Below are 24,788 nucleotides of genomic sequence, written 5' to 3'. Positions count from 1 at the left end.
GGTTGAGATAGAAATCTTCCATCCAATGTGCAGCAGCGGCCAAGAAAGCAAACTAGATGCAAGGAATTATTAGAAAAGAGATGGTAAACAAGACTAAGAATGTTATAATGCCTCTGTATCGCTCAATGGTGCAACCTCACCTTGAGTATTGCATTAAGTTCTGGTATCCTTATCTCAAAAAAGATATAGTGGCACTAGAAAAAAATTCAAAAAAGAGCGACCAAGATGATAAAGGGGTTGGAACTCCTCTCATGTGAGGAAAGACTAGAGAGGTTAGGGCTCTTCAGCTTGGAAAAGAAATGCCTGAGGGAGATATGATTGAAATCCACACAATCCTGAGTGGTGTAGAATAGATACAAGTGGATTGATTTTTTACCACATCAAGATTTACAAAGACTAGGACACCAGAATAATGCATTTAAAACCAATAGGAGAAAATATTTTTTCACTCAGAGAATGGTTAATCTCTGGAATGTCAGATGATATGGTAAGAGTGGTTAATGTTGCTGATTTTAAAAAAGGTTTGGACACATACATGGAGAAAAGGTCCATAGTGTGCTGTTGAGAAAGACATGGGAAAAGCCACTACTTGCCCTGGATCGGTGGCATAGAATGCTACTATTATTTGGGTTTAGGCCAGGTATTTGTAACTTGGATTGGCCTCCATGAAGACAGAATCCTGGGCTAGATGGACCATTGGTCTGATCCAGTAAGGCTATTCTTTTGTTTCTAAGTGGTGGTGCAAGGAGTTCCACATAACTTAAAGCTGTAGATTATGTCCTGTAATGAGGTAAGCCTTTACTATTTGTTATCTTCATTCTGTTGGTTCAGAATATTTAATATATCTGTGATCTCCATAGATCCTTGTATAACAGTATAAATTGTCATGGATTTTAGTTTGGCAGCATCTTTTTCATGTACTGTTTTAACAGATATAATATAAATGGATTGTTGTAGATAAATGATTCTAATATCATGCCTCAATGAATTAGGGACTAAGGGTTCTCTTTTCTTCAGATAAAAGCAAAAGCCTGTGACAATCATTGAATCCCAGCTAATAAAATATTAAAATGAAAAATTGAGTTCCTTGTTGTAGGCTGGTTTTTTGTAAAATAAAAAAATGTGCCACACAGAAGATTGTACAAGGAAACAAGACGAAGATACTGAATAACATATTTTTTGTTGTTGTTTTCTCTTTTTCAAGATCAGACCCCACTCAGCTGGTGGGTTGGGAGAACAAATGAAACACAGACATACTGGGGAGGCTCTTTACCCCATATCCAAAAATGTACTTGTGGCCTGCAACGGAACTGCATTGATAGCCAACATTTCTGCAACTGTGATGCAGACAGAAATGAATGGTGATTTTCTAGGTTTTCATTGTCTACTCTATTTTGTACATAAGAAATGCTAAAGATGTAATATTAGCAAGATGATGATTTTTTTTTTTTCCCTTTCAGGTATCAGAGCAGTGTTGGCAGGGCTGGCTTAACCTATGGACCAGGTGAGGCTCTGGCTCAGGGTGCTGGTACTACAGGGCACCAAATGCCCAGGGCTGTGGTCACCGACCCATAAGTTAAGCTACCATGCCGCTTGAACACTTTCCTCCTCCTCCTGACACTTTGGCTTCATAGGCCAGCTGCCATGAGGAAGGAGTGCCAGCGTTGCCATCAGAGGAGAGAAGTACAGCATTTTTTCTCCTCCATCCTCTGATGCTGCTGCTTGATGCTGGTCCTCCTTCCTCGTAGAAGCTGACCTATGAAGCCTCATCCTGCAGGACTGGGCACTAACATCATAGGAAGGAGGAAAGAACTGACCCAGGACACATGGACTGAGATGGAGCAGAGAAAGGGCCAGGGTGCCATAATCTCTTGAGCTAGCCCTGAATGTTGGACTAGATTTCACAGTGTTGTAGGCTCAAATCCTGCATATTACACTAATCTGTGTTAGAAGCATGTGGCGTCAACAATCACATTCTCAGTTGAAGAGGAGAGACTGAGTCTAAAACACTGGTATGCTCTTTAGCTATGTCTAATGGATTATTCCAGAATGCTTCTTCCAAAAGTCCTCAGGGCACATACCAAGTCAGCCTGGTTTACAGGATATCCATAATCGGCATGTCTCGGACAGATTTCTAGGATGTGGAGGAAGGATATGCAAGTCTGTCTCTTGTATTTTCATTGTGAGAATCTTGAAAAGTCAACTGGCTGGCTGTGCTGTGAGGACTGTATTAAGAATCACTCTCCTAGAGACCACATAGAGGAAATATGTGAGGTATTTGTCATTGTTGATCTTTTGTTTTTGTGGGTTTTTATTTTGTTGTTGTTCAGGAATGAATAGGGCTTGCCTATTAGCTTGAAGTCAACTCTGAAAACACCTGATTAAGGGAGGAAGTTATCAAGCTTTTACCACACCTTGATGTATCATGGGAGTCGCCAACCTGCAAGCCACCTTGTATGCAGCATTAGTCCTTTGGGTGGGAACATTGAGCCACTAAAATGTGGTCTGATGTTTTCTTAAGGTGCTATGAAAAGGGATTAACACTAGTTCAGTAAATTTTAAAATTAGCCCTCTGCCTAGCTGAATACCTGTCTAATGTTCCCCCCAATAAGCCTTTACCCACAAAAGTGAAGCTTTAACCATCCCCCTAACCTGACTGGCTACCTCTAGCAATGCACCCCCACCAGTCTAAAATTCCCTAACCTCCACCCCCCACCCCTAAAGACCCTCCAGCACTACTGTAGATATATCATTGGTGGTCAGAGATCTGGGTTGGAGTGATACCCAGTTGCTCCTGCCTTCACTGGTACCATAACCCAAAATGGCACTGAAGTCATGTGCTCCTATACAGAAAGATGACCCCTAACAATAGTACCTCAAGACTACCACTAGGGGTCATTTTGGATTATGGTGCCAGTGAGTGCAGAAGTAACTGAGCATTGCTCATACCCAGAACATTGACCACAATGATTTACCAGTGGTAGACTTTTTTTTATTTTTGGGGGGAGAGGGACTTTAGCAGGTGGGGGAGGGATTGGAGATGTGAGAGTTTCAGGTTTGGGGAGCTAATAATAGGAATTCCTGCTAGAGGTCTAGTCATGTTAGGAAGGATGGGTTGGGGCCCACTTTTATAGGGGAGTATTTAATTTTGGGGGTGCCCTTAATAGGAAAGCAGCTTTGATGGAGGCCCTATTTCTAACATAGTAACATAGTAACATAGTAGATGACGGCAGATAAAGACCCGAATGGTCCATCCAGTCTGCCCAACCTGATTCAATTTAAATTTTTTTTTTTTTTTTTCCTTCTTAGCTATTTCTGGGCGAGAATCCAAAGCTCTACCCGGTACTGTGCCTGAGTTCCAACTGCCAAAATCTCCGTCAAGACCCACTCCAGCCCATCTACACCCTCCCAGCCATTGAAGCCCTCCCCAGCCCATCCTCCACCAAACGGCCATACACAGACACAGACCGTGCAAGTCTGCCCAGTTACTGGCCTAGTTCAATATTTAATATTATTTTCTGATTTTAAATCCTCTGTGTTCATCCCACGCTTCTTTGAACTCAGTCACAGTTTTACTCTCCACCACCTCTCTCGGGAGCGCATTCCAGGCATCCACCACCCTATTTACTGAGCCAGAGCTAGCCCCTTTAAACAGTGGCTCAATGTCATGGCAGGGGGATTTTTGCCTTATGTTTTATACTTTTAGTGTTGTGAATTAGTATTGTTTGCCATGTACTGAAGAGCCATGGTATATCACATACACCCACTTGTTACTGTTTATGTTGTATTATTTGGAAATTCTTAATAAAATAGAAATATGTAAAAAAAAAAAAATCAAATCAGTGGCACATATGCACCAAGCTGCAACTTGGCAATCCCATGCTCCCTCCCCAATAGACTAGCATTGCATGTGAAGTGACTGGCATGCAGCATTGGTCTTTTATTCTAGGGATACCACAGGTTGGTGACTTGCTGTGGTAAATCAAGCTGGTTGTTTATAAGGATTTAAGTCACATCTCTCATCTCAACCCCTATTTCCCTCTTTATATTACAGAAGGCAAGACTGAAGCTGATTGTGATCATTCTATTGTATGAGTCTTAGCTTCACACAGTATGTAGCATGCCAAAATCTAAAACAGAATAATAAAGATATAGTCTGTGTGATTATTTTTAGCATAACACTGGGGAAGGATCAACACCAAACAATTGAACCACAACCAGGAATTTAAAGGATTTGGCCATAGGTCATTGATGGTGAACCATAAGAAAATGTTGTGCTGTGATGAAATAAACTATACAACACAACTTTTTTTTTACTGTGGTTCATAATCTCTGTCCATAGTCAACTTCTTATTTCCTCCTGGTTGATATTTTTAGAACTATATATTACCATCATGAATGCCTTGGTCTTCACTTCCAGTCCTTAAGGGCTGTCAACAGGTCACATTTGCAGAATGTAATTAATGAATATGCATGAGATGGGCTTGATACTACTATTTTTATTGAATGCAAATCTCTCATTGGTGATATCTTAAAAATTTAATCTGTATGAATGATTAGATCATAGAGTATACCATGAATGTCCAATAATTTGGAGGTATAAATATATATTAATAAGAACATAAGAATAGCCTTACTGGGTCAGACCAATGGTCCATCAAGCCCAGTAGCCTGTTCTCAAAGTGGCCAATCCAGGTCACTAGTATCTGGCCAAAACCCAAGGTGTAGCAATATTCCATGCTACCGATACAGGGTAAGCAGTGACTTCCCCCATGTCTTTCTTAATAACAGACTATGGGCTTTTTCTCCAGGAACTTGTCCAAACCTTTCTTAAAACCAGCTACACTATCCGCTCTTACCACATCCTCTGACAATGCATTCCAGAGCTTAACTGTTCTCTTAGTGAAAAAACGTTTTATCCAATTGGTTTTAAAAGTATGTCCCTGTAACTTCATCGAGTGTCCCCTAGTCTTTGTAATTTTTGACAGAGTGAAAAAATTGATCCACTTGTACCCGTTCTACTCCACTCAGGATTTTGTAGACTTCCATCATATCTGCCCTCAGCTGTCTCTTTTCCAAGCTGAAGAGCCCTAACCATTTTAGTATTTCCTCAAACGAGATGAGTTCCATCCCCTTTACCATCTTGGTCGCTCTTCTTTGAACCTTTTCCAGTACCACTATATGTTTCTTGAGATAAGGAGACCAGAATTGAACGCAATACTCCAGATGAGGTCGCACCATGGAGCGATACAGGGGCATTATAACATTCTTAGTCTTGTTAATCATCCCTTTTCAATAATTTCTAGCATCCTGTTTGCTTTTTTGGCCACCGCTGCACATTGGGCGGAAGATTTAATTGTATTGTCTACGATGACATCCAGATCCTTTTCAAGTTTCAAGTTTAATATTTTTCTTGATTGATCGCTTAATCCAATTCTAAGCGATGAACATATTAAAATATAGTCAAATAGAGACAAAACATTACAAACTTTAAATAATAGCATTGGGTAGATAACTAATACATTATACTTATTACATAAGGTAAGATAGGGGTTTGAAATACAATTAATAAAGAAAAGCAAAACAAAGGAAAAATACAATAGGGAAATAAATAACCACAAAGCATAATACAATAAAATAAAATAGCTGGTTTAAGAACTGTTTAATTGTTTTCTTAGGCGCTAATCCCCAAGGTTGACCATCCAGTAACTGTGATTCAGGTTATTTTTCCCAATGTGCATCACTTTGCATTTGTCAACATTACATTTCATCTGCCATTTGGATGCCCAGTCTTAGTTTCCTAAGGTCTGCATGCAATTTTTCACAATCCGCATATGTTTTATCAACTTTGAACATCGCAAATTTAATCACCTCACTCGTTGTTCCAATTTCTAGATCATTTATAAATAAGTTAAATAGCTAATCGACCCCCTCCTTTACAAAACCGTGCTAGCATTTTTAGTGCCAGTCGCCGTGGAAACAACTCTGATGCTCATAGAATATCCGAGCTGTTATCGCCACGGCTGGCGCTAAAAATACTTGCATAGCTATGTAATGGAGGGGACAAGTGACATCTTAAATTCATTTACTCAAGACTATGACATGGCACAGTCTCTGAGGAGGCCCTTCTCTGAAATAAATTTTCAATCTGACTCAGATTCCATCATTTCTCCACTTAGAACTGCCCTGCCCTTGGAATGTCTTCTGTTCTCTCCATCTTCCCAGAAACTCTGTGCTCCCATCCTTCAAGATCTTTTCTAATTTTGTTCACTCCTATCCGAGCATTTATATTTCTGCCTCTTTAAGCACCATCTCTTCCTTTTCAGAGAGTGGTAGAAAACTGGAACGCTCTTCCAGAGGCTGTTATAGGGGAAAACACCCTCCAGGGATTCAAGACAAAGTTAGACAAGTTCCTGCAGAACCGGAACACATGCAGGTAAGGCTGGTCTCAGTTAGGGCACTGTTCTTTGACTTAAGGGCCGCTGCGAGAGCGGACTGCTGGACATGATGGACCAGTGGTCTGACCTAGCAGCAGCAATTCTTATGTTCTTATGTCTTTTCCTTGAAATTTCCATGCATTGCTGGAGTGTCTATGTTCATCCTGATTCAATGCTTGATTAAATAAATATAAGGAAACTATAACAATACATGTTCATTTACCCCAAAAAGCCTGAAAACTTGAAGCCTGCCAAAATGAATGACCTCCTATCATTTTTGTGTAGTATTTTATATATATAAATCATTGGCATTGAGAGCAAAACAGTTTTGGTATTAGGCAGTTGAAAGGCATAATATCTGGTATTACATTGCATTCCAATAGTTGTACCCTTTTGATTGAATAATCAAATACAGCAAGGGGCTCATTTTCAAAAAAAAAGATAGACGTCCAATTGACAGCATAAACTAGTACTTGGACGTCTTTCTAATCAAATGTCCAAGTAGGCATTTTTGAAATAGACTTTCCAGATGCCTTTCTGGTTGTCTTGTCTCCCGTGTGCTGTCTAGCTTAATAATCTAATTTCTTCAATCTGAAAAGAAACCTGATTCATATTCCATAGCGTGTTTACTTTTAGCTGGACTAGAAAGTGGTTTTAAAATTGGAGAGGAAAAGGGAAACTCATATATTGGGTTTTCAAAAATACATGTAGGGTCTGATATTCAGCTAGTAGCAATCAGGCCCAGATTCTATAAATGGTGCTTGAAATTAGAACCCTTGATGGGTGTGCCTAACCAAGCTAGGCACCTAACTTAAACTTCCCCCTTTTTTATGAAGCTACATTAGATTTTTTATCACCGGCTATGGTGGAAAAAGCTCTGCCACTCACAGAATTCCTATGAGCATCAGAGTTTTTACTGCTACGGCCTACGATAAAAAACCCTAACATGGTTTCATAAAAGGGGAGGGGGTGTGTGTTTATTTATTTTAAAAGCTTAATCGGTGCCAATAATGCAAACATAATTGGAAACACTTTTAACTTAATTGGGTGTTAGGCAGTTGACATATTTCAGGCACCTACCAGAAAGTGGGTGTAGTTAAGAGCAGATCATGGGTGGATCTCAGTCATGTTTTGCATGTAGATACCTAAATTGGACTTAAGCACCAGTATTTAGGCCAAGAAAACCCTAGTATAAATAGGGGTTGCCTAAGGCAGTGGTTCCCAACCCTGTCCTGGAGGAACACCAGGCCAATTGGGTTTTCAGGCTAGCCCTAATGAATATGCATGAAGCAAATTTGCATGCCTATCACTTCCATCATATGCAAATCTCTCTCATGCATATTCATTAGGGCTAGCCTGAAAACCCGATTGGCCTGGTATTCCTCCAGGACAGGGTTGGGAATCACTGGCCTAAGGTTTTGACACCTACCTGCATCTACATTCAGTTCAGGCACCACTAGTCATAATTCTAAAAACAACGCCTAACTCAAGATTGACATGCGCTATGTGCCATGTTCCTTGGTGCCTATGTTTTAGGCACTGCTTATAGAATTAGGCCCTCGGTATTTTGCTAACCGCAATTAATATTAAATTCAGAAATGCAATGCTGGGCCATGTCCAAGCACCAGCATTGAAATTCATGGTTTCTCAAACCTTCTAATGCATAGTCAATTAAATATGATATTCAGCACTTAAACAGCAATGGCTTAGCTCATAAAAGGCCTTTTTAGTAAACGGTGCTAATGCATATTTACCATCACTTAAAAGCAGTGTTTTGGGCTGAACTCAGGAGCCACACCTTAAAAGGTTTGGTGCGAGTCACCCACGTGCAAAAAAATACATTTTATTTTTTTAGTGTGAAGGATGTGTTTGGGGGCAAAGAATAAACACATGCCCAGCAGTTATCAGTTAGTGTGTGTGCATCGGCATGCTGACCAGTTAACATAGGATTTCAAAATAGGTGACAGTAAGAGCTTGTGCACTAATGGCCACACGCTAATTTTGGTAATCCATGCACTAAAAATAGCACAGGGCGCTCTTTAGCGCAACTCAGTAAAAATGGCAATAAATATAGGACTGATTTTGATGTGGTCCTATTTATGTGGTTAAGCTTGACAGTTAAGAATGGAATATTGACAATTCACGGCCACTCTTATGCCCCCAAAATAGTCTCTTTTCATTTTAGCATTAACCAGTTGTTTGAATGGCACTAACCTTTACATGTCCTGAAGATTAGTGCTGCCCGATTCACGATTCAAATCGGTTCATTTTTGTGAAAAACCAGACTCACCGATTCAGCCCTGAGACCCGTTCAGGCTTTCTCTCTGCTGCTGCCCACCGGAGTCGTTCCCATCTAATGTAACTTCCGGTTTTGCGAAACTGAAAGTTACATCAGAAGAAACGAAAGGACTTGGGAGCATCAAGCGGCAAGTGAGTGGACCTCGTGCAGATTGCTGTTGGCAGCAGCAACAAAGGGTCTTTTTGGCTGACTCGCTCCACGCATTTCTCCTCTCTTCCCCGCGATTCCACATCCACAGTCCTGTAAGTATATGAATTGGCGGGTGGCTGGTGAAACTTGTGGATGATTGTCTTTGGGGCTGGGGAAGCTGAGAATTGGCAGGGGGGCTGGTGAAACTTGGGAGATGATTGTCTTTTTACTCTTTGTGGCTGGGGAAGCTGAGAATCAGCAGGGGGGATGGTGAAACTTGGGGGATGATTGCCTTTTACTCTTTGGGGCTGAGGAAGCTGAGAATCATTTCTGTAGGCTATCAGAAATTTGCTTAATTATCTACTCAAACAAATTTTTGCTATTCATTATACCTAAACTATTATTCAGTAGAAAAAAATTTAGTTTGTTCAATCAAGCAGAACATTCACTCATAGAAGTCCAATGTCCACACAGGATTTGATTGAACAAACTAAATTTTTTCTACTGAATAATAGTCTAGGTACAATGAAAGTAAATAGCAAAAATGTTTGAGTAGATAATTAAGGAAATCTTTTTCATATTGCTTGCTTATGGACTGGGAAAAAAGACTGTTCATGCAAATGTCTTCAGAACTGCTTTAATGGAAAAAAAATGTGATTTTTTTGAAGTACTTTGTGAAATTTATTGTGTTGTTGATGCCTGCTAGCATCCTTGCAGACGAGCAGTTAGCAGTTTTTTCCAGGCACTGGGAATACGCATCTGGTTTTTGCTTTCTGTCAGGAAATATTATGTATGCAAACTTGTATGACAATGTTTTATTTCTATTTTAGGGTACTGCTTGACTAAAAGATGGACAAAACAACTGCTGAAAATAAAGACTCTACTTGTGCAACAAGTTCAGTTGGGCAACAACGTTCCATAATATGGTCTGTATTTGATCATAGGGATAATGGATATGGCAGATGCAAGCTTTGCAAAGTAGCTATTAAACACAGTGGTGGCACCCGTAATCTGTGGCAGCATGTTGAAAGACATCATAAAGCAAAATATCTTGAGCTACAATCCAGCAACATCGCTAGAAAAGCTTCTGTACCAGCCAAAGGTTTGGTTTCATCCTTCTTCCAAAAGCCACTGCAGCCAGCAGATAAAAAAAAGGATTGATAATGCACTTTGTTATTTCATTGTCAAAGACATGCAGCCATTTAGCGTTGTAAAGGATGAAGGCTTTCTTCATTATTCACAATCTTTGAATGGAGGCTTTACAGTACCATCAAGGCAAACTTTAGATCAAATGATTGATGCTAAATATGAAGAAGTTTCTGCCCATGTTATGGATAAACTTCACCATCTTAAGTATGTCATCATCACAACAAACCTCTGGACAAGCAGAACCGTGGAGGCTTATATTACAATCACAGCACATGGCATATCTAAAGGCTTTCAACTAGTCAATGTTGTGCCGGAAACGCATCACATGCCAGAGCAACATACAGGTGACATTATTGCTCATACAGGTGACAATATTGCTGATACAGTTGAAAATGCTATGAAAACATGGAAGCTAGAAGGCAAGGTTTTTGCTGTTGTCACCGATAATGCTTCCTCAATGAAAAAAGCAGTGGGCAAATTTATTTGAAAATGTGTCTGCATGGTCCACTACAACAGCTTTGTACATACACTTCAGTTGTGTGTCGAAGATGGACTACAGTCTCAGCAAGCTATCACAGATAACATTCACAAATTCTGTGATATTGTTAGCACATTTCATCATAGTACAATACTCACAGAAAGTTTGAAGACGACTCAAGAGACTTTGGGAATGCCTGTAAAGAAACTCATTGGTGATATAAAAACTAGATGGAACAGTACTTGCCTTATGTTACGAAGTGTGATTGAGTTACAGCAACCTATCAGCTTATGTTTATGTAAGAAATCAGCACCTTTGGAATGTGACTATGATTTAGTATGCAAGCTTGTTGATATATTGGAAGCTTTTGAAGAAGCAACTATAATTGCATCTGGTGAGCAATATGTTACTGTGTCTGTTGTTCATTCAATGATTGAACACCTGATAAATTCCATTGGCGAGTCTGGCAATGAATCAAGCAAATCAGATATAAGAGCTGATGATGATGGGGATGAGGGAGAAGGATGTAGGGATGATAGCGAGTCAAGAAATGTAAAGATCATCAGTTTCTTCACAGACAAACTGAAAAAGAGTTTGTTCAAAGATTTCAAGACATTTTATATAATAATAACTCTTACAGATTAAGCAGCTTTTTGGACCCAGGATTCAAGTCTACATATGGTGAGGTAACGGATATAACTGCATTTGTTATACAAGAGATCCTGAAGATGCAAACACCGAGCATCCCACCAGCAACACTCACTGAACCAGAAAGTACTCCTGTGGTACCTGAACAACTTCACTCGCAGGATACAGATTTACCTCGTCAGCAAAACAAGCGCAGCTTTTGGGAAACAGTTAAAAATACCAATGTGGCTGCCATTAAATCTAGACTTTCATCGATGTCAGACAATGGTGAAATCGGCCTCATATGCAATGCAGATCTTGCATGCTATAAACTTGAAGAACCCTTGGAAACTGATGGTGATGCATTTACATACTGGCATGACAGACAAGAGAAGCTACATTTACTAAGCCTGCTTGCTCAGAAGTTTCTATGTTTGCCAGCAACTTCGGTTCCTTCAGAAAGAATATTCTATAATTGCTGCTCGGCGAAGATGTCTGAAGCCAGCCAAAGCTGACAAACTAATATTTCTAAATAAGAACTGGAATATGTAATTAATTTAATCCATGTTTCTAACTAATTTTAAAGCTATGTTATAGTTTTGATATTCCTATTTTTGACATGATATTGCCTTGGTTAAATAAAATGTTTAAACTTAAAAAGCTGTGTCATTAACAGTGAATCAAATCGAATCAAAATATTTTTCTCTGAATCGGGCAGCACTACTGAAGATTAGTGGTTAGTCTCAAACAGGTGATATCTTTTCTGACTGGTTAAATTTCTTTGACTATCAACCCCATATTTTCCTTCAAAATTTCTCCATAGATAGCAAAAATGTGCAGGTCTAATATTTTTTATTCTGCTTAATTTTCCATGTCATTTATAAGTATTTTTATTTTAACTTTGTTAATTTTTTTTTAGATGCAATGCCATTAATTGTGTACAGTATTTGCGAAGAATGTGCATTATTCACAGACCCCCAAATTCTATAAAGTTTGGAAGAAAACAAGTGGGCAATTGGTCTACAAGGGCCAGTGTGGCAAGAAACAAATGCAGTCCAAGTCACAGAAGTTGATTCAACATCTATAATAAACAACAGTTGCTGGAGCGGTAAAAAAAAACAAAAAACCCACAAAGCCCGAGTTAGCTAAGTTTTGCCCTAATGGGCTGTTTCAGGGGCTATAAAAACAAGTAAACCTAATTAAAATAATGCAAAACCACTAAAAAGATATAAAACTATGTAAATCAAAACTAATCTCAAGCAGCATATAGTCCAGTTAGTAAAATTCACAAGCAGCATATAACTGCAAACTTATTAGAAGCCTGGTTTAAGTTTTGTACTTTTGCAGAGTTTTTTAGAACCCTAGGGAAAGAAACATGCCAGAGCAACTCACGAGGCCTGCCACAAAAGGAGGGGGCCTCATGGGTAAGAGTGGATAAGAAGGAAGGAAGGAGAAGAGGATCCAAAGGGGGGAGAAAGGGGTGGGGCAAGGCGAGCGGCAGGCTTTTTAAAATCAGGCCATCTCCTGGCACAGCCATCTTTTCAGTGGCACGCTGGGAGGAGAGGACATGCTCCCTGTCGCTAGGTACACTGATCTCCATGTGTGCCCACCTTACCTTTCCTCTGACGGGCCACCAATTTTGTTCTGATGATCTATTTCAAGCACGCAAAGAATTGTGTGCTGTGCAGTTGGTTGGTATTGTGTGGTGGTTGTTCCTCTCCCCTGGTGGTGGCAACACCCTCCCCCCCCCCATGGTTGCCACACACTTGCTTGGGCTGTTTGGTGGTGTCAGGTGCCCTTCTGGCACTGGCTGCTCGGTGAGTATCGGTGATCTTCTCCCACTTCATCTTTGCATAAGGTGGTGTCAGGAGGGCATTTGATGGTTGTCAGTCTTGATTTGGTGTTGGGACAGTGAGTGTAGTGAATGGGCAGCATGTAGGCAACATCAAACAGCTGGGAACAACACTGTGCAGTCACCAGAAGGGCAGCACATCATGCACTGTGCATTTGCCTGAACCAGCTGATAATGCCAACCGAACTCAGGAGCAGGGGTTTCCAAGTACCATGTTGCTTGATAGTTATGAAATACAGCATTGCCTCTTGTTGTTTCTATGGGACTCTCAGCAATAGAGTCTAGATAGAGCTAGCTCTGACTTTCGTAAACTCTCTTTCCTTGACTGAAGGAGATGGTTGTTCTCAGTCCCAGGTGTTTTTATAGACCTGGTAGTGAAGCGTCCTGATAGGTAAAGGAAGTTATGGTTTCTGGTGCCTCCCAGCTTAAAAAAACCTCATTTACCTGCAGATGTTCTAGTAAGGTTCATAACAGGGGGCATGTCCATTTGCCATCTCCTCAGCCAGACGTCACCAAGGCATACGGAGAACTAGCTGCTCCTACCTTGTGACACAAGAGCTCCAACCAGGACAGGTGATTGTTTTTCCCAGTAAGCTTGACCTTAGAATGTGTAGTGGAGGTGAAAGGTGTAACCTCGGGAGTAGAGATTCCTTCCCATCTGTTTGGTATTGTTACATTCGATCAGGGTTGGTAGATCTTTTGCTGACACCATTTATAGCTCTATCATAGGGAGTGTGTGGCACAGTGGTTAAAGCTACAGCCTCAGCACCCTGGGGTTGTGGGTTCAAACCCATGCTGCTCTTTGTGACCTTGGGTATGACTGAAATGCATTTTCTGTTTCATTTCCTTAGTGATGATTCATGTTTAACGTCTGATTTCCACCCCCGATAATCTTTCACTGCCTACCACTTTTCTGCAGCTTGCCTAGAGTTAGGTCCTGAGAATGGCATCTCAGATGCCTCATGCTTTATCACATTTGGTTGACTTGGGTGGCATTATTTAGACGCACCCAGTTCCCATAGGGAGCCAGAGTTGATCCATGTAAAGAGTGTCTTCTTTCAATGAGCATAGCTGCTCTCCCAGGCATGTGATTACATGCGGTACCCTGTCCTAGCATTTTGTCTCCATGGAATGAAGCCTGGAACTTTAAGTCTGGTACGAGATAGTGGAGCTGTTTCCTTCCTGCCTTCAAGACTTATGTTTTCTTAGAGGGCCCCAGTAACAGCTATCTCTTTATTTTATTGCAGTTTTGTGCGTTGGTGTGTCCTGGCTCATCTTTCTCAGTCACAAAATGGTATGGGTAGGCGGCCGTTCCCTTGGTGCACTGGGTGCGGTGCTGCATTAATCAGATCAGGAGTGTGGCTACCCGCTGCGGGAGGTCACGTGGCTGGGAATTGTGAGGCATGAGGTAGCACTGTATATCGGGCACTCATCATGTTTCTTGGCGGAAATACCAGGCCCACATGTCCACCGCAAGGGTCACTCATCATACATCTGGGTAGAAATGATGTGAATGCCACACTCAGCATTTATTTGGGTACATAAGATGCAGAAGCATGTTGTGGAGTTAACATGCAGAGGCACTCCTCTGGTGTGGTCCCACATCATCCATAGCTGAATGTGAATGGAGTGTGTGATGGAGTAGTCAAGACAACAAAGTCAAGCAGGGTATACGGAATTCATACAACAGAGTTGAACAGGTGGATGCGCAGAATTCATATATGCATGCTGCAAGAGTGCAACATACCGCATGTACTTCACCAAAAAGGGGTGCATTTTTTCGTACATAGATCTAGATTCCTCCTTAGTGACATTCAGGAAACACCTGACTGGTTATTCCATTTGGAGGCCACAGCATGTAGGCCTGGGTTGGGTACACTCATAGGGTTACCATATTTTACTATTGTAAAATTCGGACCAGGGCCCCACCCCCAAACCTGCCCATTTCCAACCAGCCCCGCCCTGTTCCGCTTAAGTCACACCCCATTCAGCCCCAGCCTCACCCCACAGCCCTGCCCCCCTCAACCTGTTGTGCTCAGAACTGCATCAGGAGGGCATCTATGCATGCACAGATGTGATGCAATGATGTCATATGTATGCATGTAACATCACCGCGCATGCACAGATGCCTTCTTGATGTGGTCCCAAGCTGTCCAGACAGCCGGACATGTCCTCTAATAAAAGGACATCTCCAGGTAAATCTGGGTGTCTGATAACTTTAGACTCTTGGCAAGTGAGGAGTCACTGCCTCAAGTTATGGAAGGATTGGTGACCTGGGGGACCATGAGATGAGCGGAGAGTAGGGGGGTCCATGTAGGAGGAAGGAGACTAGGATTTGTGCCATTCTAAAGTTAGGGCTCCTACCCTTGATGGCTAGTGAGAAACCCCTCTTGGATGGAGGGGCACGCCTGAGAAGTGACCAGTAGTACCTACTCGTTTGAATGGCGAAAAGGGGCAGGAACAGTCAACGGGGCCCAAGAAGTTTTGGCCAAGTGGGAGTAGAGCACGGTTTGAACGGCGGTGCCTACTCATATGCAATCAGCTACATGTTCTGAAATGACTGATGTAAATGGCAGTGGCCCCGGATTTCCTCACTTTGTGTGATAATGTGGCCTCCTGCATCTAGATTAGGACAGCTACTAGCCAAGATAGAAGTTAGTGGTAGTAGTTATTGCTAAGCATTTTTATACTTATATAAGAATTAAGTTGTATAGGAATTACTGTGTTGCTTATTGTTATGTAACCATGCTGCGGCCTACAATAAACTTCTCTTAGCGGGAAATTTACCATGGACTCAGGCTGCGGTTTGTCGGAGGTGGGAAGGGGCAGGGGCAGGGTGACCTGACTGAAGCTTTCTCAATTTTGTGTGTGCTGCTTGTGACTGTTTCTGTGACTGAACACTTGTAAGAATCTTTTCCCTTTTGTTTACAACCTCTGCGGATTGTATGCTGATTGTGAATTTTACCGACTAAAGGGAGTATATGCTGCTTGTGATTAATTTTATGTTTACATACCTGTTAGGAGACTAAAGCTATACTAAGTTTTATAAGTTTATATGTTTTACCTTTTATATGATGGTCTTTTTTATCTCGTTTTAATATAATTTTGATTTACATAGTTTCATTTCTTCTTTAGTGCTTTTGTATTATTCTAATTATGTTTATTTGTTTTAACAGTTTTATAGCCACTGAAGCAGCTCATCAAGGCGAAATATAGCTAAGTCGGACTTTGTGGGGGGTTTTTTTTAACCCCTCCAGCAGCTGTTGTTTATTTAAGGCATTGGATCAACTTCTGTGGCTTGGTCTGCCATTTGTTTCTTAAAGTTAGGTGCTTACATCGATGCACCTAGCTGATATAGGGCTAGATTCACTTACCCTCCGATCCTTGTCCAATCCGTGTGCGATTGGAGGTAGGCCAACCGATTCCCCAACCATCTCCATGCAAATGGAGGCAATCGGAGGCACGTCCCCAACCGACTGCACGGATCGCTAGAGCTCTGACAGTAGTGACAAGAGAAGCAGCCTCCTGCTACTGCTGTCAGGGCTTCAGTCGGCTTTTAATTTTTTTTTTAAATCGGGCAGATATTTTGCATGTTTTGTACCCATGCAAAATATCAGCCCGATTAAAAGAAAAATTAAACCCCTTCCCTCTTCCGACAAGTGCTCCTTCCTCTCTCCCTCCCCGAAACCAAAAATCAACCCGACGTGAGGGTTCGACTCCTGAACGGCCCACCGCATACACCCCTGACTGGCCTACCCATGGTCGGGCCAGCCAGACCAACCACCCTCCCCGTACCTTTAAAAATGTTGGGAGCAGGAGAGGTGCCCAGTCCTTCCTGCTCCTTAGGCCTCCAGTAATCTTCGGGAGCAGGAGGAAGCGCAAAGTCCTCCTGCTCCTGTTGCTCTTCTGGTCCAATGCAATAGCGGCCTTAGGCCAAGCCCCGGTGCATCATGTGATGCATGGGGAGGGGCCTAAGGCCACGATTGGCTGAGGCGCCTCAGGTTCCTCCCTTGGTTCAGCCAATCAGGGACTTCCTTAGGGAGGAGTCTAAGGAAGTCCCTGATTGGCCAATGCCTAAGGCCGCTATTGCGTCGGACCAGCAGAGCAACAGGATCAGGAGAACTTTGCGCTTTCTCCTGCTCCCAAAGATTACTGGAGACTTAAGGAGCAGGAGGGACTGGGCACTCCTCCTGCTCCCAACATTTTTAAAAGTACGGGGAGGAGGTTGGTCCTGCCGGTCCAACCATGAGTGGGCCGGTCGGGGTGCAGTGGGCCAGTTCTTGCGTGCTTTGCATGCATTTCCCCTCATTTGCATGCACGGATTTGAAGCAGATCGCAGGACAGGTTTGTGAATCGGGCCACAGGGAAATCTGCTCGCTAAGGGCTCGCAAACCGATCGGTACACGATCGGTTTGCTTTGTGAATCTAGCCCTATAGACACCTAACTTAATTGAATAACAGACTTAATTGGTGCTGATAATTAGCACTTAACACCTCATAACATTATTTGGACTAAATTGAAAATTATTCACCAAACTCAAGAAATGTGTTTCTGTAAAAAGTAGGTGCCTAATACAAAGCACCTGCCTAAAAGTAGGTGTAGCTAAGGGATGGATAATTGGTGCATTTTTTTTACTTAGGCGCATGCATTTAGGCCAAGAAAACCCTGGCATAAATATGGTACGTCTAAAAGTAGGACGCTTAAACAGCTGTGTTGTGGCGGTATTCTTGCCACTGTTTGGCCTCTTTCTCCTTCTCACTATATTATGGGGTGTTGTTCTTCCTTATTTTATTTACCACATTTCATAACCAGCATCACAGAGATTAAGAACAAAATACAATAAAAGATACCATCTGCATGGTTTGGCCAGTTTGTTCCACTCATTTGTAATGGGGTATTCATGCTGGTGTCTCTTTGCTCCACTTTTGATGCCCTGGGATGTTGTTGTCTCTGCTGAAGATGTCTGCCTGCAGGTTTCATGAAGCTGGAAAAGACTTAATGCAACAATGAAAAACAAAATTACTTCCTGCATGGGTTTTATTGAAATCTAACAAAAGAATAGATGAAATAAGTGAAACACTTTGGAAGGTTGAATGCATTAAATGACAAGACGGCAAACGAAATGAAAGAAAACAGAGTGAATGTTTTTTTTCTCCATGCACAACCCTATCTAAAATCTTTTTGTTGTTGTCGTTGAAAATTAATCTGAGCAATTTATTGAGATTTTGTGTTTGTGTGTGCTCTTTTTCAGGTCTAATGATACAGGATTTATTTCTTACAAGGAACATTTACCAGTGACACAGATTGTTATCACAGATACAGACAGACCCAACTCAGAAGCAGCATACAAACTGGGTCCTTTGCTTTGTTGGGGTGATAGTAAGTGCACTAATAAAAGCAAATATCTTCTTAAACCATTTCATTTGAAATTTTATTGTTAAATTGAGTTCATTCGTCAAATTGACTTGTACATATGCATACTGGCAGCTGGTACATGTAAAAGTCCCCGGCTGGTGATTTTCAATGGCATTATATAGATGTTGGCAATATGCATATACCCCTGATTTCTATAAAAAGCTCTAAAAATTATACAAATTTGGTTGTTTGCCCTATTTGCAAATGCAATTTCATTGAATAAGTCAATTAGCATAAATAATTAGAATCTTAATGAGAAATTATTGGCACTAATTAATTTTTTAAATTAAAACATAACTTGTAAATTTAAGCACAGGATTTGCACCTAATTTGTACATGTCAGTCAACAAAGGGACAATGGAAATGGGAGGGTTATAGTGGTAGGAGTGTACTACCTTCCGCCTGACCAGGTTAAACGGACAGATGCTGAAATGTTGTCAGAGATTAGGGAGGCTAACAAACTAGGTGACACAGTAACAATGGGTGATTTCTATTACCAAAGGTAAAACAAAAAAATTATGCTAGACACAGTTTTGATCATACCACTAACCAGTATAATCCACTCGGCTCAACTCAGCATAAATGTATGTGGAGATAAAAGTCTCGGTTAGTGCTTCATGGGCTACAAAAAAAACTTCACAGGTATGTATTCTGCAAATAAATCATACTGTCCAGGTATTGCAGGGGTAGGGAACTCCGGTCCTCGAGAGCTGTATTCTAGTCGGGTTTTCAGGATTTCCCCAATGAATATGCATGAGATCTATTTGCATGCACTGTTTTCAATGCATATTCATTGGAGAAATCCTGAAAACCCGACTGGAATACGGCTCTCAAGGACCGGAGTTCCCTACCCCCGATGTATTGTTTAGTCCACAGAATCAGTCGGCATCAGTTCCCAAAACACCAAGCTTTATCGAAACTAAGCAAAAAACTTAGCTGTGATCTCTTCCAGCCACACCGCTCCTGCTTGTTTCAAACACCAGTGTGATTTATTGGCAGAATATATGTCTATGGTTTTTTTTTTTGAGGTCATGAAACACTAACTGAGGCTTTTTTCTCAACGTACATTTATTCTGAGTTGAGCCAAGTGGATTATACAGGTAGTCGTCGACTTACGACCACAATTGGTTCTGACTGCTAGGTCGTAAGTGGATCAGGATGTTAGTCAGCCTATGTCAAAATAAGGGTGATGATATTTTAATCATCTTAAAGCAATCTGTTAATAACGTTTTCTTTCTTCGGAGAGCGAAAGTTGCGTCATAAAGTCAAACAGTCAAACTTGGATAGGTCGTAAGTTGACGACTACCTGTACTGGTATTTTTTTCCACTTTGTATTATATTACACAGTGGTTAGTGGTACGATCAAAATTGTAGCATAATTCTTTTGTTTTGTCTTTGATATTTGAATTGTTCTTTTATCATGAGATATAATGATATCAATTTACCCCAATATTGACTGGGTAAATGTATCATAATGGCATGCTACGGAGATAACATTCATTGCTATAATTTTTATTGATTTTTAAACACTTTCAATAAGTGGAAACAGAATAAATTAAACAATTTACACTTAAAATTTTAAAAGATTCATATAGATCAATACCCTCCCCCCATTAAAGTAACTATAAAATTTTATCATAGTTTTAAAAATACACTATACATGTTTTAACCATAGATTACACATATATAACCATTTAGAATTGTTTATCAAACCTCAACTAAGACTGCTTGGAATATAATATGGGCTTTTCTACTCTGCAATCATGAAGATAACGTATAAAAACAAAACATCTCAATATGATGATCCTAAAAAAATTAAAGGAATTCATCTCTCAACAACAATCAGAGCCCACGGAATAAATAGTAATTGGTAATTTGCTGATGGGGTTTGCATTTATATAAACTATGGAGATAACATTCCTTGATGAAATCAAGGACTGCTTTATGGAGCATCTGGTTCAGGAACCAACAAGAGATGAAGCAATTCTACCTTTCTGCACTGTGGCCCTGATTCTCCAAAAGTGCGTCCCGATTTTAGGCAGCTGTAGACGTCCTACAGCTGTCTAATCAGCCAATCGGGATGCACGTTTTTTAAAAAAAAATGCTCCCCAGGCAGGCCTGAAGGCGCCTCCGGGAGCCTAGGGAGACCCGCACGCCTACAGGCCTTAGGCGAACTTAGGCGGCCCTATGCGTCACCCTAGTAGAGGAAGAGACGCTTAAAATGTAGGCCAGCAAAATGCTGGTCTACATTGTAAGTAGACGCGGCCGCTATACTGATCGCGGCAAGGGATCTCCCTGCTGCAATAAAGTATAGCGGCCGCGGCCGCCTGTCCCATCACCGACAGGAGGATGCCTAACTCCTCCTGTCGGAACCCCGAACCCTGGAACCCCCTCCCCCCCAAACTCATAATCGCTGACAGGAGGATGCCCAACTCCTCCTGTCGGAACCCCGGAAACCCCTCCCCCATCAAACTCGTAATCGCCGACAGGAGGATGCCCAACTCCTCCTGCCGGAAAGCCCAACGACCCCCCCCGCCCCAACTAATCTCCCTCCCCCAACTAACCTTTCAATGTTGGTCAGCTGGACGGGTCTTGCTGCCGTCCAGCCGACGAGTCTGCCTCGTGGAAATGAGACGGCACGCCCCTTCCCGGCCCATCCCCGCTAAATCTAAGGCCTGATTGGCCCAGGCTGTAGAAGCCTGGACCAATCAGGCCTTAGGCATAGCGGGTCCGCCCATCCCCACTAATCCTAAGGCCTGATTGGCCAAGGTGCCTAGCCTGGGCCAATCAGGCCTTAGATTTAGCCTTAGGAGTTGGGCATCCTCCTGTCGGCGATTACGAGTTTGGGGGGGAGAGGGTTCCGGGGTTCCGAAAGGAGGAGTTGGGCATCCTCCTGTCGGCGATTACGAGTTTGGGGGGGAGGGGGCTCGGGGTTCCGACAGGAGGAGTTAGGCATTCTCCTGTTGGTGATGGGACAGGCGACCGCAACAACCGCAGCCGCTATACATATTGCAGCAGGGAGATCCCTTGCTGCCATAAGTATAGCGGCCGCATCTAATTTAACCCGATTCTCTAAAGACGCCGGTTACAGAATCGGCGTTTAGTATAGGCCGATTCTGAATAGGACGCCTCTCCCGGGCGGCCTGCCTGGGGAGCATTTTTTTTTAAAAAACGTGCATCCCGATTGGCTGATTAGACAGCTGTAGGACGTCTACAGCTGCCTAAAATCGGGACGCACTTTTGGAGAATCAGGGCCTGTATGTCTGGAACAAATTGCCTGACTCGATATATCAGGATTCGTCTCTGGTAGCATTCAAATCCAGACTCAAAGCCCACTTCTTAGAAGAGGCTTTCAATTCCAAACTCCAACCCACCTTCTATTTTTATTTAAAAATGTAGTACCCACAGCATCCTGCAATTCTGTGTGGGGTACAGTAAAACATACACAATAAAATCAAACATAGAATCGCAATAACAACAGAGACAATCGTGAAATAAAAGAAAGATGTTCAAAGGAAAAGCTTGCTTAAATAAAATTGTCTTCATGTTTCCTAAATTGCAACACACTTAACTCCCTTATCCTCAACAGTCGAAGCATTCCACATAGATGCGCCCTGTATCAATATCATAGAGCACTGAAAAGTTGAAAGGGTCATAGATTTAAATGACGGAATTTAAAGCAACATTTGGCCCTCAGAACGTAGTGAATGTGTAGGATGGTATGTATGAAATACAGAATTTAAGACAACAGGATTGCTGTCCCTTAGGACCTTAAAAATCAAACATCCTACTTTAAAATCAGTGCAAAATGAAATAGGTAGTCAATGCAAATCATGCACAATAGATAAATGCATTCAAATTTGGACACATGCATAACGAGCCATGCAGCTGCATTTTGTGCCAATTGTGCATGAATTACATATTTAGACAAACTAAGATAAAGTGAATTACAATAGTCAAACACAGGTGTCAATACTGTAGTAGTAACGGTTAAAAAATTATTCAATGGGAGAAACTCTCTCTCCTTCTTAATAAATGTAGCTTTAAAAAGGCCTTTGACACCACAGCCTTGATTTGTGGCTTAAAAGATAAGGCTGAATCAAGAATGACGCCCAGATTTTTGCATTGCATAATCTCAGTTGGAAACATATCTGATCGCTACTTCTGAAACATAGGCTCTGAATCATTTTTGCTACGTTGTGCTTAAGATGATTCAGAGATAATCGGTCTCTGACTACCTGCAAGCAATTGTCTATCAGTAAAAAAAAGTATTGGCCAGAGATCCCTGAACTGGAACTAGAAACTGTATATCACTGACATAAAGCCAAAAATGTATACCTAATTTTCTAAGTTCCTGACAGAGACAATAGATGTTAAAAAGAGCAGCCAATAAGGCAGAACCTTGAGGCACTCCTTTGGTAAGTGCAAACCAGTCAAAACAATCCTGAGAGACTTCAACATGTAAGTTATATGTAAAAAAAAAAAGAACAAAACCAGTCTAAAACCCTACCTCCAATACCCAAAAATCTCAATATCAACAATAAAATCTGATGATTTGCTGTATCAAATGCAGATAAAATAGCCAATAAAATCACACAAAAAAAATTAATCACCATTATCAAGGCTCAACACATATATAATCAAGAGTGGAATACTGACACATCAAGAAAATATTGAAGCTGAAAAAGTACAGCCTTCTCTAAAACCTTAGCAAGAAAATTTAAAGATGAAATTGGGCAATAATGCCCTATTTCCTGACCACTTTAACAAGGGATGAACTTCTGCATTCTTCACACAGCCTTCAGCCAATGATCGTGACACTATAGACAAAATAGAAGGTGTCGAAACTTCCCTTACAGTTGAGCGTACCCCAATAGGGCAAGGATCTTGGGAACTTGTTGACTTATTTAATCCCTGAATAATCACATTCAATTGTGTCTCGGAAACACTCTCAAATTAAGTCCGTAAAACATCTTGTGCAGGATGAATCACTAGCAACAGCACCTTACACAATTCAGACACTTTTGCTGCAAAATGAGCCAAGAAGGCTTGTCTGAAAAAAGATGAACATTTTGCAGTGGTGAATTTGCCAATTTCTTTACCACCCTAAATAGTTCTTTAGAGGAGATTGATGCTTGTCCTATTTTTTTGTCAAAGTAAGCTTTTTTAGCTTCTAAGGTAGCACACTTATACTCATCTAACTGCTCTTGAAATTGTTGGGCCCATAGACATTGCGAAGATGCCATGGAATACCTTGAAGATTTAAGGGGTCTTTTACTAAGGCGTGCTAGCCAATGTAGCACGTGCTATCTGATTTAGTGCACGCTAAAATGCTAATTTGCCGATAAAATATAATGGGCGCAATAGCATTTAGTGCACGCTAAATCGGCTAGCACGCCTTAGTAAAAGATCCCTTTAGTTTTAATAATAGAAATAGACCCTCCATATATTTAGAATAATTCTAGTTTCACTAATTCTAGTTTCACTGCAAGGGCTTTCTAATGAGAATTATTTTTCATTTTGTATTGTACTGTAGTATTTTTTAATCTGCTTTGAACCTTTTTTTTTTAAGTTGGTGGAATATAAATACCTTATATCAAAAATCATCTAAGCAATGATTCAATCCCCTTATTGATTCTTCTGTACAGGATCCAGCAAAAATATATACATAACAGAGAGTTTGAGAAAGGATATCAATTTTGGTTTTCCTGAGAGCCCATTTGCTATGATTTCTCTTTATCTGGTTTATCACTGAAAAGTGTTGTGATTCTGTAACTTTGCTCCAGTTTAAGGTGGTTTATGGATAAGTTAGATTTGTGACGGGAAGATGTCTCATTGTTTCCTGCTGTCTTTGCAGTTTTAGAAAATAAAAATGATGCTAGAATATCATATTTTGGGGGGCAGTGGAACAGGGATATAAAAAATAGTGCTGAAAACCGAGAGATTCAAGAAGAAGCCAGAGGGGAGCTCTGGAAATTGGTATCAATAAAAGTCATAAAAAATGAATGAGACTACCAGCCTCTGTTCTCATGATTTCAGCAAATGCAATGAGACATTCTCTGAATTTGCCCTACATTGTGGAAAAATGTGCATGTAATCCAGTGGTTCTGAGTAGCAGAATAGCTCAAATATTGCAGTAAATACTTATCTCTCGCTAGTGGTTTAGAGCACAAGTTAAAATGGATATTGATGGGCTCACGAGCATGGTTTGAGTACTCGGCAGAGAGATTATCATTTTGTTTTGCTTCTGCAACTGTCAGAGGCTAAATTATGTTATTTCACTTCAAGTTGGAAATTCTCGTATGGGTCATATTCTTTATTCCTTTTAACAGATATAAATTCTAAGCCCTGTAATTGCTCCCCGGGACACTGCTCTGCATTGAGTAAAAGGCATGGTATTT

General features: G+C 41.2%; 1 protein-coding gene across 1 annotated transcript in view; it reads left to right on the top strand.

The window, feature by feature from the left end:
- The window catches only part of CNTNAP4 (contactin associated protein family member 4), a 503,646-nt gene that overhangs the window by 394,690 nt on the left and 84,168 nt on the right, over nt 1-24,788 (top strand). Inside the window, exons 14-15 of the mRNA XM_033962929.1 lie at nt 1,205-1,361; nt 18,224-18,351. Of these exons, the coding sequence (XP_033818820.1) occupies nt 1,205-1,361; nt 18,224-18,351 (285 nt within the window). The remainder of the gene's footprint in view (nt 1-1,204; nt 1,362-18,223; nt 18,352-24,788) is intronic.

Source organism: Geotrypetes seraphini, chromosome 1, assembly GCF_902459505.1.
Source record: "Geotrypetes seraphini chromosome 1, aGeoSer1.1, whole genome shotgun sequence".
Lineage (NCBI taxonomy): Eukaryota > Metazoa > Chordata > Amphibia > Gymnophiona > Dermophiidae > Geotrypetes > Geotrypetes seraphini.
Note: the sequence above shows the minus strand (reverse complement) of the source record. Positions and strands in the feature narration are given on the sequence as shown.